Consider the following 16,049-nt stretch of genomic DNA (forward strand, 5'->3'; position numbering starts at 1 on the left):
GTTGGTGCTATGATAAATTTGTCCCTTATTATATATACATATGTTAATTAACTAAGATGAAATATCCAAAACTTTTATTCAAACTGGATCGTCTTGAAATTGATCTCAATTCCATGATTTAAAACATGGTCTCTATAAAATTGAATTTATGGTCATTTTTTAAAAGAGATAAGTTTTGAATTATATTTTGCGACTAATTTAAAATTTTCTATTACATTCCTAACCGATACAACAAGCTTATTACTGTCGCTGCGTAATTTAAATGTATAATCAAATCCCCTTGATTTTTGTACGCGTATAGCATAATTGGAGTTGTGTGGATAAATGCAGACTACGAAGCTGTGATTCGATCCAACTTGATTCTATCGGGCATAATGTCGTTGTCAATTCAACACCCAAAGCTTAAGCAGGAAGCTATGATACTTTGGCTTTTTTCAATAATGATACCCTTTTCTTGCTTTCTTTTTTAAATGAAATAATGATATCCTTTTGACAAATAAAAGGAAAGTAAAATCGATTTACATTGCATATAGAAGGACAGAGGAAAAGGGAAATTTTACAATATAAAGCATGAAAAAGATTAATAAAACAACAAAAGAAGTTTATTCATATTTATAGTCTACACCACAAAGAATGTTATCTATGTTTGGAAATTTGAATTAAATTTAAATTTAGAATAAAAAATATGGCCCGTGATTATGGGAGTGTCTTTTGTATTTCCACATTCTTGAGTTGATTGTGGATCGAGAACAAGAAAAAACACAAGATAAAAAGAACATGACTCAAAGTTTAGAATTCATACAATCACTGATATCCGAATTGAAAACAAATGCAAAACTCTTGGGCCGCCTAGGCAGAACCAAAGCACCCCAGACCATAAAAGACACAAGCAAACATTAACAATGATCACGTTGTGAACTATGCCACCGCCTATCGAGTACCCAATTCTGGGATATAACTCTCGACTTACAAGGCACAGAACTACAGCATAACCACCGGAAGACCTCACCTAATAAAGCAATACATGAAAGAGTATAGTCTTTAGTTGAAATTTTATTGAAATAAAGTTTTCTTGCCCCAGAAATACCAGCAATAACCTGCTCGCTTCACTTCCCACCCTTCTTAACGGCAGACTTGGTCACCTTGGCACCTGAAGGATCCTTTTTCTCCACACTCTTAATAACACCAACAGCAACTGTCTGACGCATGTCACGGACAGCAAAACGGCCTAGAGGAGGGTACTCAGAAAAAGTTTCCACCACCATGGGTTTGGTAGGAAGCATCTTAATGAAACCAGCATCGCCGTTCTTCAAGAACTTAGGTTCCTTCTCGAGCTCTTTACCAGAACGTCTGTCAATCTTTGTCAAGATTTCAGCAAACTTAACCGCAATGTGGGATGTGTGACAGTCGAGCACTGGAGCATATCCATTTCCAATCTGGCCAGGGTGGTTCATTATGATGACCTGGGCGGTGAAGTTGGCAGCTTCCTTTGCAGGATCATCCTTAGAGTTGGATGCAACAAAGCCACGCTTGAGATCCTTGACAGCAACATTCTTCACGTTGAACCCAACATTGTCACCAGGAAGAGCCTCGGGAAGGGATTCGTGGTGCATCTCAACTGACTTAACTTCAGTGGTCAAACCAGTAGGGCCAAAGGTGACAACCATACTAGGCTTCAAGACACCTGTCTCAACACGGCCCACAGGGACAGTACCAATTCCACCAATCTTGTAAACATCCTGAAGTGGGAGACGAAGGGGTTTGTCTGATGGCCTCTTGGGCTCCGAGATCAAGTCAAGAGCATCAAGAAGGGTTGGGCCCTTGTACCAATCGAGGTTTGTCGATCTCTCGATCATGTTATCTCCCTCAAAACCAGAAATGGGGACGAATGGAATCTTGTCGGGATTGTAGCCAACTTTCTTGAGGTAGGAAGACACTTCCTTCACGATTTCATCATATCTAGCTTTCGAGTATTTTGGTGTGGTGGCGTCCATCTGTACAATCATGGACATCAACAGGTTAGACACCATAACTATTAAATTAAAAACATTATTCAGAATAGATATTTTAAGCAAATAAAAATGAAGAAATGAAGAAACTGTCTCACTTTGTTGCAGCAACAAATCATTTGCTTGACCCCAAGAGTGAAGGCAAGCAATGCATGCTCACGGGTCTGACCATCCTTTGAGATACCAGCTTCAAAACCACCAGTGGTGGAGTCAATTATGAGGACAGCGCAATCAGCCTGGGAAGTACCAGTAATCATATTCTTGATAAAGTCACGATGTCCAGGAGCATCAATAACAGTGCAGTAATATTTGGTGGTCTCAAACTTCCATAGTGCAATATCAATGGTGATTCCACGCTCACGCTCAGCCTTAAGCTTGTCAAGAACCCAGGCATACTTGAATGACCTCTTGTTCATCTCAGCAGCCTCCTTCTCAAACCTTTCAATAACACGCTTGTCAATACCACCGAGCTTGTAGATCAGGTGACCGGTGGTGGTTGATTTTCCAGAGTCGACATGGCCAATAACCACAATGCTAATGTGAACCTTCTCTTTACCCATGGCGAATGTCTACAAGCTGAAAATATAGAACATTGATTTCCATCAAAATAAACATAACCAGAACCAAGATTTCTAACATACAGAGGATCATATACAGATTCGTCAAGGAATTGTTTAAAATAACAATCTCATAAGCACGATTTTATATAAAACCATACCAAAAAAATCATAAAATTTCAACTGGTACGTCTAACGGGTCAGATCTTGAACTAACAAAAAGCATCGGAGTACCAACTTGGATGCTGAAGCTGCTTTCTAATAACTTTTTCTAAAAACTTCGCAACCAAAATCATCATTTCGGAGGAAAAAAAGTCATGTCAATCAGTGGAATTTTTAAAACATCAACACACAACAAACACAGAATAGCCGTGACATAATAAAAATCTGGTAACACCTTCAACGAAACACGTGCAACAAGATAATCAAAAGAAAGTTATCTAAACAAGGCATATCACCAAATCTGAGAATACCAATTGCATATACAACAACTGGGATTTAAATTGCATTCACGTAAATTTGAAAACCGAAAAACAGAATAAATTGTTTTTCGGGAAGGAGAAATGGTTAGAGATCCAACCTTTCAGAGAGAGATCGATGGAAATCGAAGCCGCGGCCGCCGAGAGAAAATGAAATGCAGAGGGTTTCTTGTGTGGTTTCTGAGGGTTTATAACTTTATATACCCGCCAGCCGCGAGAGAACTAGGGCTTCTAAAGAAGCAGGATTCATGTACATTTACTGGAATGCCCCTTTCAGACCTAGCAAATGACTACACGTTTTTGTCATTTTCTAAATTTATCCATTTTTCAATTTTTTTTTATCATATTTTTTGTGAATGAGAATTATGTATTACTTCTGTCGATTTGATTTTCGAAACATGGCAAAACGTTATGAAATAATTATGTGGTAACAATCAATCAATAATGATAATTCATTGGGATTGAATGCGTATGTTATATGTATGCTTTGAACTAAATAGGCAACAATCAAAAGATTGGTTAATTTCCTTTTGAAGAATTACGTCCATTTAATCCAAGTTACATTAAAGACGATCGAATTCAATTCAAAATGTTTATGAAGTTTCGTTTAAAGTTAAAAAAAATCACAATATTAATATTTCGTGTGTAAACTTTTGGGACCACCACCACCATCACATCAGCGTTGTTTAACAATTCAAATCATGAAACAACAAGTCACGCACTACATAAAATAGCCAAAATCTAGTTTATAATTACATAAATCATAATTGTTTTTAAAATGAGAAACACAAATGCGGAAGCGATAACACAGTAAGAAATAAACCAAAACAAAAGCTTGAATCTTCGTGTCTCAACTTAATCACCAACCCCAAAAACAGGTGTTGTTCGTCCTCTTCTAGTTGATCTTATTCCTTGCATGGTGATGGAAGTAAAGGGATTAGTGTTTTAAGCAAGTAGGGACAAGACATCAAAATGTATCACAATTGAACAATAAACTTATATATGACACTTTTATTCATCTTTTTATCCATTGTATATTGATAAGTACCTACTTGTTATTCCTCCAAGGGGACGAGGTCTTATATCGGTTATTATAACCCACCACATCAAGGTCTAATCATATTTTATCATGTTTTCGGAAATCTTCTTACCATTTTTAAATTTGAATTATAACAGTGCATTCCCTGATTTCAAGACAGAAGTTGGAATCATTCAGAATGAAACATATACGAGATTTTAAAGACCTGAAACGAGTAATGTACAATCGAGTTTTCAGAAAACATGACATCGTTTTTAAAACATATATATATATATATATATATATATAATTATAAGCCTACTGACCTTATTGTTCGTGAAAAATGTAAACATAAACTCGTTGGAACGCTTGAATAAAGAGATCGATCCTTGCTGCTGAATTACTGCTCAACCAAGACTCCAATTCGTTGCTCGAAGTGGCTCGAAATTAGAAAACACCCTGGTTTGAAAATGGGAAAGTTTATGCAGCTAGAGAGTGAAACGAACCTAACTCGTAATTTTTTTTTAAAATATTACATATATGCCAATACATATATCCATCTATACTTAAAATAGATTTTCATAAAATTAATGCATAATAAAAATCGATTGCATCTAAAAAGTTTAAAAACTCAAACATGTTAAAATTCATGCAAACAACTATAATCTCAAAAGTATGCAAACTAATCAGAAATAATAAACATGTGCGGAAAATATCTCAATACATAAAATATTTCATCAAAAACTAAATCAACTGAAACATGAGCTGGCGAAGGTCACGGGTGTGCTAGCTCGCCACGGATGCACGGAGGTCTTCACCACCAGTCGGGACCACAACCTCTTGAATAACATAAAACTCACTTGCACACCATTTAGATTTAGTGAGCCTCCAGCATTCTCTATCTTTAATAACGAGTACTACTAGATAAAACCACATGCAAGCACATAACGTATATAAAATAACCTAAGGATTCTAATGCATGCATGATCGTAAAATCGTAAACATAAACTACGTCATAATCTAAATCATAACATAATACATAACATAAGCATTGACATGTCATAAACATAAAAATCATTTTCTGTGGGTCATATAAGTGAAGTTTAACCTAATTCGATTGATCAATCTAAATTCATCGTACGTGGTGGCGGCCTGTGGGGTGTACCCCTAACGCCCTATGTCACTTCACCCAACTTTTGGGGATCCATAGACTCATAATCGTAAGTGAAAAGGTCATCGGGCCCGGTATCCCGACCTTCAGTCCCGTGTTTGTCACAAATCACTTAAACTTTCCAAAAATATTTTCTTTACATGCCCGTTATCTCGTCATAAAATACATGCATGAATCATGAACTTAGAAATATCATTTTCTTAAAAATTTTCCCGTAAATATATATTTAAATTCATTTTAATAATAAAAATCATACTTATATCAAAATATACATATACATCTATTAAATATATATTTACGGACTATTTTGTTTGTCACTGGCTAGTTCGAGTTGTTGCCCCTAAACTAAAGCCCATAAACTTAGACTGGATCATTAACATTTATACTGGCCCAAAAATACTTAGACTAACTCAATCACACTTAAAATGACCCAATCAGACTTATATTGGCACAATAATACTTAGTCTAACTTAGAACTTAGCTCAACCAAATAATTAAACAACTTAGGCTCATTAACAAATTTAGCTCAATTATTAAATTAAACCTCCAATAAATATCTTAAGCTCAATAAGCTTGGCTCAATAACTAAATCAATTCGTTCAAGTCCAAATAATATTTTATCCCAAATAAACAACTAAGCCCAATAAATAAATTAAACCCAATAAATATTTTAGACCCAATAACTAAATTAAGCTCAATGAACATCTTAGGCCCAATAACAAAATTGACCTAATGAATAAATTAAACATTTAAACTCTTAAATAAATTACCCGGCCCAAAATAAAATAATCCGGAATCAAACCACAACATATGACCCTAATACATTTTACCCGACCCGAACAACCCACTCGTCGGAGCCCTGCCTGAGTTGCCCGCTAGATAGACCACTCTTACAACCAGCCAACTGTTCACCTAGCCGACACTAGTTCAAAACATCTTAAACCAAGACCCAAAGGGACTTAACCCAGCCATCAACCAGTGAACAACAACTAAGACCTAGCCATGGCAGAAAAAGCATCCACAATACATAAAAACGTGAATAATGCATGAGTTAAAATTTGAGCTATCATATCCACATACATATGCAACAACACAATTCAATAACCAAAATAGTGAATATACTGATCTAAACGGTGTGAGCAAGGAAGGGTATAACATGCCTTTGCGTTTAAAACGCACGAAAAAACTTATACGGTTACGGTTACGCATATCGGGACTTAGGATTTCATAATTATCCAATTCTGGAAGCTCAAAATCCCTAAACTGCTGATTCTTGTCTCTAATTATCCTCAATTAGCTTCCGATCTGCGAAAAATCACACAATGGTCAAAAGTCAATCCTGGTCAACTTTGGTCAAACTTTGACCAAAAATGACCAAACTTTATTGTGCTCTCACCGCTTAACGATTTCGAATATTGGCTCGAAACTTGGATATTCGGATCTACCACGTCGAACCGGTAAAAAATCGTTAACATGTAGGTGGTCGCCGAAAAAGTGGGGGAGACGGCGGTGCGGCGGCGGTGATCCTAACGTGCTCCAAAAATTATGATATTTTCCAGATATGTTGAGCTCGATGAGACGATTCCAACCATCTAATCCACGCCCGAAACGAAGGTCCGACGCGCCGACGATCGGAGAAAAACCAGGCGGCGGCGATAGACTTTCCGGGCTCCAATCTACGCCATTTCTGCACCAAAATGCTCCCATGAGCTAGGGGAATACTATCCACAACTCAAAGAATCGATTACTAGCTTTAGAGCCAACAAAAACGAGCTCAAAACATCAAAATCTCACCAAAGAAGATGATGAACAGTGCCGACGAAATTCTGTGCATAACCCATCTGTTCTAACTCAATTTCCCAACAATCTAATTGTCCGATCTTTGATTTATTGGTACCAAAAGACTCGTCTTGATGTTGGATACAAGGTTACCGTTCGGATCTTGGATCGGAGATCCGGTGAATGGCCGGAAAAATAAAAAACATGGACTGTTATAGTGAATCCGAAAATTGGGGAAAATTGGGGAAAAAATCTATAATCTGTGTTTTTTTTATGAGGTTCCCGTGCTTGTTTTTCTATTTATAGTAATCCAATATTTTCGAGTCTCGAACTAATTTATTTGATACACAACTGGTAAAAATTAGTCATAAATCTAATATTTTTTGTTACACACACTCAACATTAACACCCGTTTCTGAAATTATTGACTTTGACCAGTCGATTGGACTCATAATTTTTTCAAAGTAATTACTAAGTCCAACTTAGACTCTACAAGTCATCTCAGTCAATATTTCTCCAAATTAAAAATATCTGGCATAATTAATTTTTTTATTTTCATTATCTCAATAATTATCTCAAAATGCCAATATTATCAGATATTCAGAAATAGTCAAATTCATTGACTAATTGACACGTGTATTTTGTAAATACACTATATAACTAATTTGACATTAATAATTATTTTTTCAACTCAATAATTATTTTAATTGTCAATTAATTCGGTAATAAATTTTTGGGGGTTACAACTCTCCCCCCCCCCCCTTAAATGGAATTTTGTCCTCGAAATTGGAGTAAGTACCGATAAGCTCTGGACAATACGTTCGCATAACGACCCCGGCCTCCCAGAGAGCCTCCTCCTCTGAGTGATTCTAACACCGGACCTTGACCAAGGAAAAAACTCGCGTTCTAAGTCTCTGCTCCTCCCGTGCTAAGATCTGCTCTAGTCGTTCCTCGGACGACAAGTCTGACGCCAACTGCAGCGGCTCATATCCATAACGCATCACGCCCTTCATGGGCGCAATCCTCACAAACACATGGTCTCCAACAGCAAACTTGAGGTCTCGTAGTCGTCGGTCAGCATAACTCTTCTGACGACTCTATGTGGCCCTCATCTTGTCCCAAATTCAAACCACGACGTCTGCAGTCTGCTGAACTAACTCGAACCCTAAGAGAATCTTCTTGCCAACAACGTCTCAATGCACTGGAGATCCACACCTTCTCCCGTAAAGAGTTTCACATAGAACCATACCTATAAACTTCTGATAACTGATGTTATAAGTGAACAGACTAAAGGTAGTATCGACTCCCAAGAGTCCTGAAATTAATCAAACAGACTCAACAAATCCTTGATAATCTGAATAACCCACACTACTGTCCATTTGTCTGGGGATGAAAATCAGTACTGATCAATAACTTTCCCCAAAGCTGCATATAAACTTTTCTGATGATCAAATCAGATCAAGACATATCTATTCGAATCGACTGCGAATCTGCTTAAAAATTCTAACTCAAAATACTACAATCCTTGTTATCAATAATCTCACGATTCTAACTGGTATCCGCCAAACACTAAATTCTAGTGGTGCTAACAATCACTATCAGTTACGAGCCAAAACAATATCAAGACGACGTTCAGTATAACTCAGCTCAATAAATAACTTGCTGGGTCAAAATCAAATCGAAATCGAAGAGACATGGCTCAGAACAATATCAAAATACAATAATCGGGAAAACAAATCTGCTAAAAGGAAACAACTCGTTTGCAGTCTAATACAAGGGGTGAGCGAATCAATTCAAGGCTCCATGAACAAGGAATACGAGTCAATCAATCAATATCAAATCAGGTGATCACCTATCAACAAGTATGACATCATGTCCATCATCAATACAAATCAACATCAAGGTTGTCAGCGTGGCTTTCACACGAGGAAATCCGCACGCACTCAACGAAAATGAAATAAAATCCCAAGGTGTAATCCGATGTCAACAAAATAAAATCGAGATCCCAATGGAATAGAATAATCATACTCACCCAAAACCATATACATGTCCAGAATTAGAATTCAAGTTTTTCAAGAAATAAGAATTTTCGAAATTTATAATCAAAATATCAATCGATGCTAAATTGACTGAATATTCAATGACAATTGTCATGCGAATCAAGGAATGCATGAACTACAAGAAAGATTTAATATTTTCAGAAAGGATCGATAAGATGACTCAAGTACCTAACTTTTCCGCTATCCCAAAAGCACTTTTCCAATTCCTCACAAAATCAACTAAGCATCAATCAACACTGAACTCACCCTCCTATCTGGTGGAATTCAAGCTACATCCTCCGAGAAGACGTCTGAAAAGTCGTGTACAATGTCCACACCCTCAACAAAACTAGTAGGCGGCTCTGCCACCGCAACCACACTAGCAAGAAATCTCTGGCAACCCCTACATAATAACTTTTTCTCACGTACACAAGAGATGACGTGCGGCACGCTGCTGCTCCGGGCTGCATAGGAGATAATTAGATCTTCACTCGTAGAATTCAATGATATATTCTTCTTCTAAAAGTCGATCAAAGCTTCACTGACGGTCAACCAGTCCATACCTAAGATGAGATCAAATCCTAACATCGACAACATAACCAGTGCGGCTATAACCTCATGCCCCCAAAACTCCAACTCTAATCCCCTGAGAACCCTGGTGGTATAAAGTACCTCACCAGATGGTATGATAATATCCTACCCAGTAATAGACACGTCAAGTATATTACCTACATAAAGGTACCCTTCCAAAGCTAGGGCAACTGCCCCCTGAAGCTGCTGACGCAGTCTAGGAAAATCTGATCCCTTAGACGACCCAAAATAAGACTTCTTCGCTAGAAAATTGTCCTCTAGATGACTGCTGGAACTGCCTCTACTCTGCAAGTCAGCCTGCATCTCCTTCCTCCCCTTCTCAGATCGGTACGCTCGATTAACCGCTACCTTGTACGTTGTCACGTCCATCATGGAAACATTATGCTTGATGTCAGACCTCAAGACATCAGTGAAATATCGCAGCCTCTCGTTCTCCACTGTAGCAATTGTGGGCACGAAGTGACAACCTCGCTCGAACTTCTTTAGATACTCGGCCACAGTCCTGTCTCTCTGTCGGAGGCTCATGAAATCACAAATCAACTGGACTCGCCATCCTTTGTGAAGTACTTCTCAAAGAAAGCCGTCTTGAAATCCCTTCAAATCATCCTATCCAGATAAAGACCAGTCACCGCGCCTTCCCACCAGAGAACTGCATAATCCTTCAACATGTAGATTGCGCATCTAACCCAATCGGCATCCTGGGTCCCCATGAAGGCAAAGATCATCTCCAATGCTCGAATCCACTCCTCAGCTACAAGTGGATCACGGGTCCACGCAAACTCCTTTTAGTCCTTGCTTAAAGAACCTCTCAGTGATGTCCTCATCGTGCGTCCTCCTAAGTTGTTCAGCCTGATGCTCAAGTAAACTCGTGATACCAGCTAGCATGTCCATACTGGCCCTCTCAAAAGATGTGAGTGGTAGAGCTACAGGTGAAGGTAGAGGCGAAGTTGGATCCTGATTACTCGCATCACAAACTACACGACTCAGAGGCATGCTGAAATTCCCAACAATTCCTCACACAACCGTAGCGTATAACTGGGTATTTTAATTGAAAACCTTTATAACAAAAATTCAGTGAAAACATAACTCATGATTCCCATTCTTACAACATATAATTAAAAGCATTTAAAACTCACAGACTGGCAGTGTGACTTCTAAACTCCGCGTAGCAGGCTAGTCAACCCTCCAAAGACCTTGCTCTGATACCAAATGAAACGAACTTAACTCGTAAATTTTTTTTTAAAAAAAAATATTACATATATGCCCATACATATATCCATCTATACTTAAAATAGATTTTCATAAAATTAATGCATAATAAAAATCGATTGCATCTAAAAAGTTTAAAAGCTCGAACATGTTAAAATCCATGCAAACGACTATAATCCCAAAAGTATGCAAACTAATCAGAAATAGTAAACATGTGCGGAAAATAGCTGAAACGACCCTAACTCGAAGGAATTTTGTTAAAAAAATATTACACATATGCCCATACATATATGCATCTATACTTAAAATAGATTTTCATAAAATTTTATACATAATAAAAAATGATTGCATCTTAAAAGTTTAAAAACTCGAACATGTTAAATTCCATGCAAACGACTATAATCTCAAAAGTATGCAAACTAATGAAAAATAGTAAACATGTGCGGAAAATAGCTCAATACATAAAATATCTCATCATAAACTAAATCAACTGAAACATGAGCTGACGAAGGTCACGGATGTGCTAGCTCGCCACGGATGCACAGAGGTCTTCACCACCAGTCGGGACCACAACCTCATGAATAACATAAAACTCACATGCACATCATTTAGATCTAGTGAGCCTAAAGGCCCAGCATGCTCTACCTTTAATAACGAGTACTACTAAATAAAACCACATGCAAGCACATAACGTATATACAAATAACCCGAGGATTCTAATGCATGCATGATCGTAAAATCGTATGCATAAACTGCGTCGTAATCTAAATCATAACATAATACGTAACATAATACATTTATACTGGCTAGTTCGAGTTGTTGCCCCTTAACTAAAGCCCATAATCTTATACTTGATCATTAACATTTATACTGGCCCAAAAATACTTAGACTTGCTCAATCACACTTAAAATGACCCAATCAGACTTAGATTGACACAATAATACTTAGTCTAACTTAGAACTTAGCCCAACTAAATAATTAAACAACTTAGGCTCGTTAACAAATTTAGCTCAATTATTAAATTAAACCTCCAATAAATATTTTAAGCTCAATAAGCTTGGCTCAATAACTAAATCAATTCATTCAAGTCCAAATAATATTTTATCCCAAATAAACAACTAAGCCCAATAAATAAATTAAACTCAATAAACATTTTAGACTCAATAACTAAATTAAGCCCAATGAACATCTTAGGCCCAATAACAAAATTGACCCAATGAATAAACTAAACACTTAAACTCTTAAATAAATTACTTGGCCCAAACTAAAATAATTCGAAATCAAACCATAACATATGACCCTAACACACTTTACCCGACCCGGACAACCCAGTCGCCGGAGCCCTGCTTGAGTTGCCCGCTAGATAGACCACTCTTACAACCATTCAACTGTTCACCTAGCCGACACTAGTTCAAGACATCTTAAACCAAGACCCAAGGGACTTAACCCAGCCATCAACCAGTGAACAACAACTAAGAGCTAGCCATGACAGAAAAAATCATCCACAATACATAAAAACGTGAATAATGCATGAGTTAAAATTTGAGCTATCATACCCACATACATATGCAACAACACAATTTAATAACCAAAATAGTGAATATACTGATCTAAACGGTGTGAGCAAGGAAAGGTATAACATGTCTTTGCATTTAAAACGCACGAAAAACTTATACGGTTACGGTTGCGCATATCGGGACTTGGAAATCTCATAATTATCCAATTCAGGAAGCTCAAAATCCCTAAAATGTTGATTTCTGCCTCTAATTATCCTCAATTAGCTTCCGATCTGCGAAAAATCACATAATGGTCAAAAGTCAACCCTGGTCAACTCTGATCAAACTTTGACCAAAAATAACCAAACTTTATTGCGCTCTCACCGCTTAACGATTTCGAATATTGGCTCGAAACTTGGATATTCGGATCTACCACGTCGAACCGATAAAAAATCGTTAACATGTAGGTGGTCGCCGAAAAAAGTGGGGGAGACGGCGGTGATCCAAACGTGCTCCAAAAATTATGAAATTTTCCAGATATGTAGAGCTCGACAAAACGATTCCAACCATCTAAGCCACGCCCAAAACGAAGGTCCGACGCGTCGGCGATCGGAGAAAAACAAGGCGGCGACGACATACTTTTCGGGCTCCGATCTACGCCATTTCTGCACCAAAATTATCCCATGAGCTAGAGAAATACTCTCCACAACTCAAAGAATTGATTACTAGCTTTATAACCAACAAAAACAAGCTCAAAACATCAAAATCTCACCGAAGAAGATGATGAACAGTGCCGACGAAATTCTGTGCAGAACCCGTATGCTCTAACTCGATTTTCCGACGATCCAACCGTCCGATTGTTGATTTTTTGGTACCAAAAGACTCGTATTGATGTTGGCTACAAAGTGACCGTTCGGATCTTTGATCAGAGCTCCGGTGAATGGCCGAAAAAATCAAAAACTTGGACTGCTACAGTGAATCCGAAAATTGGGGAAACATTTGGGAAAAAATCTATAATCTGTGTTTTCTTTTATAAGGTTCCCGTGCTTGTTTTTCTATTTATAGTAATCCAATATTTTCGGGTATCGAACTAATTTTTTTGATACACAATTGGTAAAAATTAGTCATAAATATGATATTTTCCGTCACACACCCTCAACAACTATTAACACCAGTTTCTGAAATTATTGACTTTGACCAGTCGATTGGACTCATAATTTTTTCAAATTAATTACTAAGTCCAACTTACACTCTGACCAGTCATCTCAGTCAATATTTCTCCAAATTAAAATATCTAGCATAATTAATTTTTTTATTTTCATTTTCTCAATAATTATCTCAAAATGCCAATATTATAAGATATTCAAAAATAGTCAAACTCATTGAATAATTGACACGTATATTTTATAAATACACTTTATAACTCATTTGACAGTAATAATTATTTTTCCAACTCAATAATTATTTTAATTTCCAATTAATTCGATAATAAATTTTTGGGGCGTTACAGAGAGCTTCGATAATGTAAGAGCAATTACTAGAATTCTTCTACTCAATACTGCTCGAAAATAGGAGAGTGTAAGAAATTCTCAGATTTGCATGTCTATATATCAATCAACGTTCAGAAGACTTTGCGACATTTTGAACATTCGGATCGATCTGAAATTTTGTCAGAATGCTCTTCAGGAGTGCAAAAACTTTTGAATGGTGAAGATCGAATTTGATTGGCATTTGGATTGGTTTTTGGATGACAAACAAAAGTTTTTATGTCCTCGCACAAACTTTTGTGCAGTATTCTTGAGAGTGCCCATTGCGTAAATATAGCCGATTGGGTTGCAACATGGATAACACATGTATATCATAGAAAAAATATTTTGTGAACGGTGGAGATTGAATTTAGAAATTGTTTGGGACAACAACAAAATTCTGGACATTGGATTTAAGAATGCTTTATTGGACGTGATTTCATTCATTGTGTTGGAAGTGTTGGAACTACTTTTAGGCTTCAAGGTGAGCTGAAAGATCTCGCTTCAATAGTCATAAATCATAATCAACATTTTTATGACCACAAAAACCATTAAAATGGTTGTTACAATTTGTAAGCACATGTGATATTTTTTGGACAATTTTGCCATAAACAAGACTTCAATTTTTGTAAATTGAGTGCTGAAATGTGGTGAATATATTGGATAAGTCATAGTTCGAAAATTAGGTGAATTCGATGCACATTTCAATTGGACCATGGTGTTGTTGCAAGGTGAAAGTTGGCTCGAAATTTTCGGGTCTTCACAACACCTATTTAATAAAAAGACATCTATAAGAGTTAATATTCATGTTTTTTAATTTGAAAGATAAATAATCTTAAAATAATGAATCGATCAACCATTGTTTTTTTTAAAAAAATTATTTTCATAATAATTGGCAGTTTATCTTTTTTTTTTTTAAAAAAAATTTACTAATTTTTTTAGAACAAATCTTTTATTTATTTATATCACAAAACTATTGTGAGGTGTCAATTTTATGAAACAAATATCTTTTTGACCAAACCTATTTATTTAAATAATCTTTATTTTTTTTCATTTTTTAAGTTCGTTTTTAATTTTTTAACGATTTAGCTCACCGCACTTACTTATATTTACTATCTTATAATGCACAAAGTCATTGAAAAAACTGAATTTGGTTAAAAAATGAATGAACAAAATTGTCATTATTTCTTTTATCTTTGATCTAAAATAAAAAAGGCTCATTCAAATAAAAAACTAAAAAATCAAAAAGACAAAAAATTAATTCGACCAAACCCAACCTCCCCTGCTGCCCATTTTCCCCCAACGTTTCTTTGTCCCTCATCCTCAATCCTTCCTCACATTTTCATTTTTATTTTTTTACCTTACAATTTATGTAAATTTATGATGATAAATCTTATATCTTACCAATTGATTATATAAGATATCATATGTTTATATTCAAACATTACATTATACACGCAACATGTGTGTCCTATGACTAATTTAAAAAGGGCAGTATTTTCTTTAATTATGATGTCATGATGAATTTTCAAACCAATATTTTATAAAATCATTATGTTTTCATTTAATTAAAAAATCATAATAATATATTTTAGTAAATTTGTATATTCTTTTATCACCATTAAATATAATTTTCAGAATTTTAAAACTTACTAAAACAATATTTTTAAAAAATTTTGTATCCAAAATGTTAAATGATTAATAGTATACACGATTATCATAAGAAAATTCAGCAAATATATATATATATATATATATATATATATATATCTCGCCGTTTACAAGTATTTTTTTTAAAAATATTTTTTAAATTTTACATTATTATTACAAGCATTTTTTAAAAAAAATATTTTTAAAAATTTTACATTATTATTACAAGCATTTATTTATATATATATTGCATTTTCATACATTTTTGTACATATCTTGTATATTTATAATTTTTTTTTTCATTTTTAATTTTTTTAATTTTTATTAATCTTATATATTTTTTCAAGTATTCATCTTATAAAAAATAAAATATTTTTGGTACAAAATTCATAATGTAAAATAATATATAAACTCATTTTTTATAGTGTAAGTATCAAAAATTAAATAATCACATAAGAATATAATTGTCATTTAGTTAAAAAATTAAGCTTGAAAGTAATTATTTTTCAAAACTAAACTTTAGC

General features: G+C 35.4%; 1 protein-coding gene across 1 annotated transcript; it reads right to left on the reverse strand.

The window, feature by feature from the left end:
• Positions 1–767: 767 nt before the first annotated feature.
• Positions 768–3,271, reverse strand: LOC140879560 (elongation factor 1-alpha-like). The gene is made up of 3 exons (XM_073283321.1): positions 3,147–3,271; positions 2,108–2,585; positions 768–1,994 (listed from the first exon to the last, which is right to left on the reverse strand). Exons 2-3 carry the CDS (start codon positions 2,567–2,569, stop codon positions 1,107–1,109), a joined length of 1,350 nt encoding a protein of 449 aa, XP_073139422.1. The 5' UTR covers positions 2,570–2,585; positions 3,147–3,271; the 3' UTR covers positions 768–1,106.
• Positions 3,272–16,049: the final 12,778 nt, after the last annotated feature.

Source organism: Henckelia pumila, chromosome 2 (assembly GCF_033568475.1).
Source record: "Henckelia pumila isolate YLH828 chromosome 2, ASM3356847v2, whole genome shotgun sequence".
NCBI lineage: Eukaryota > Viridiplantae > Streptophyta > Magnoliopsida > Lamiales > Gesneriaceae > Henckelia > Henckelia pumila.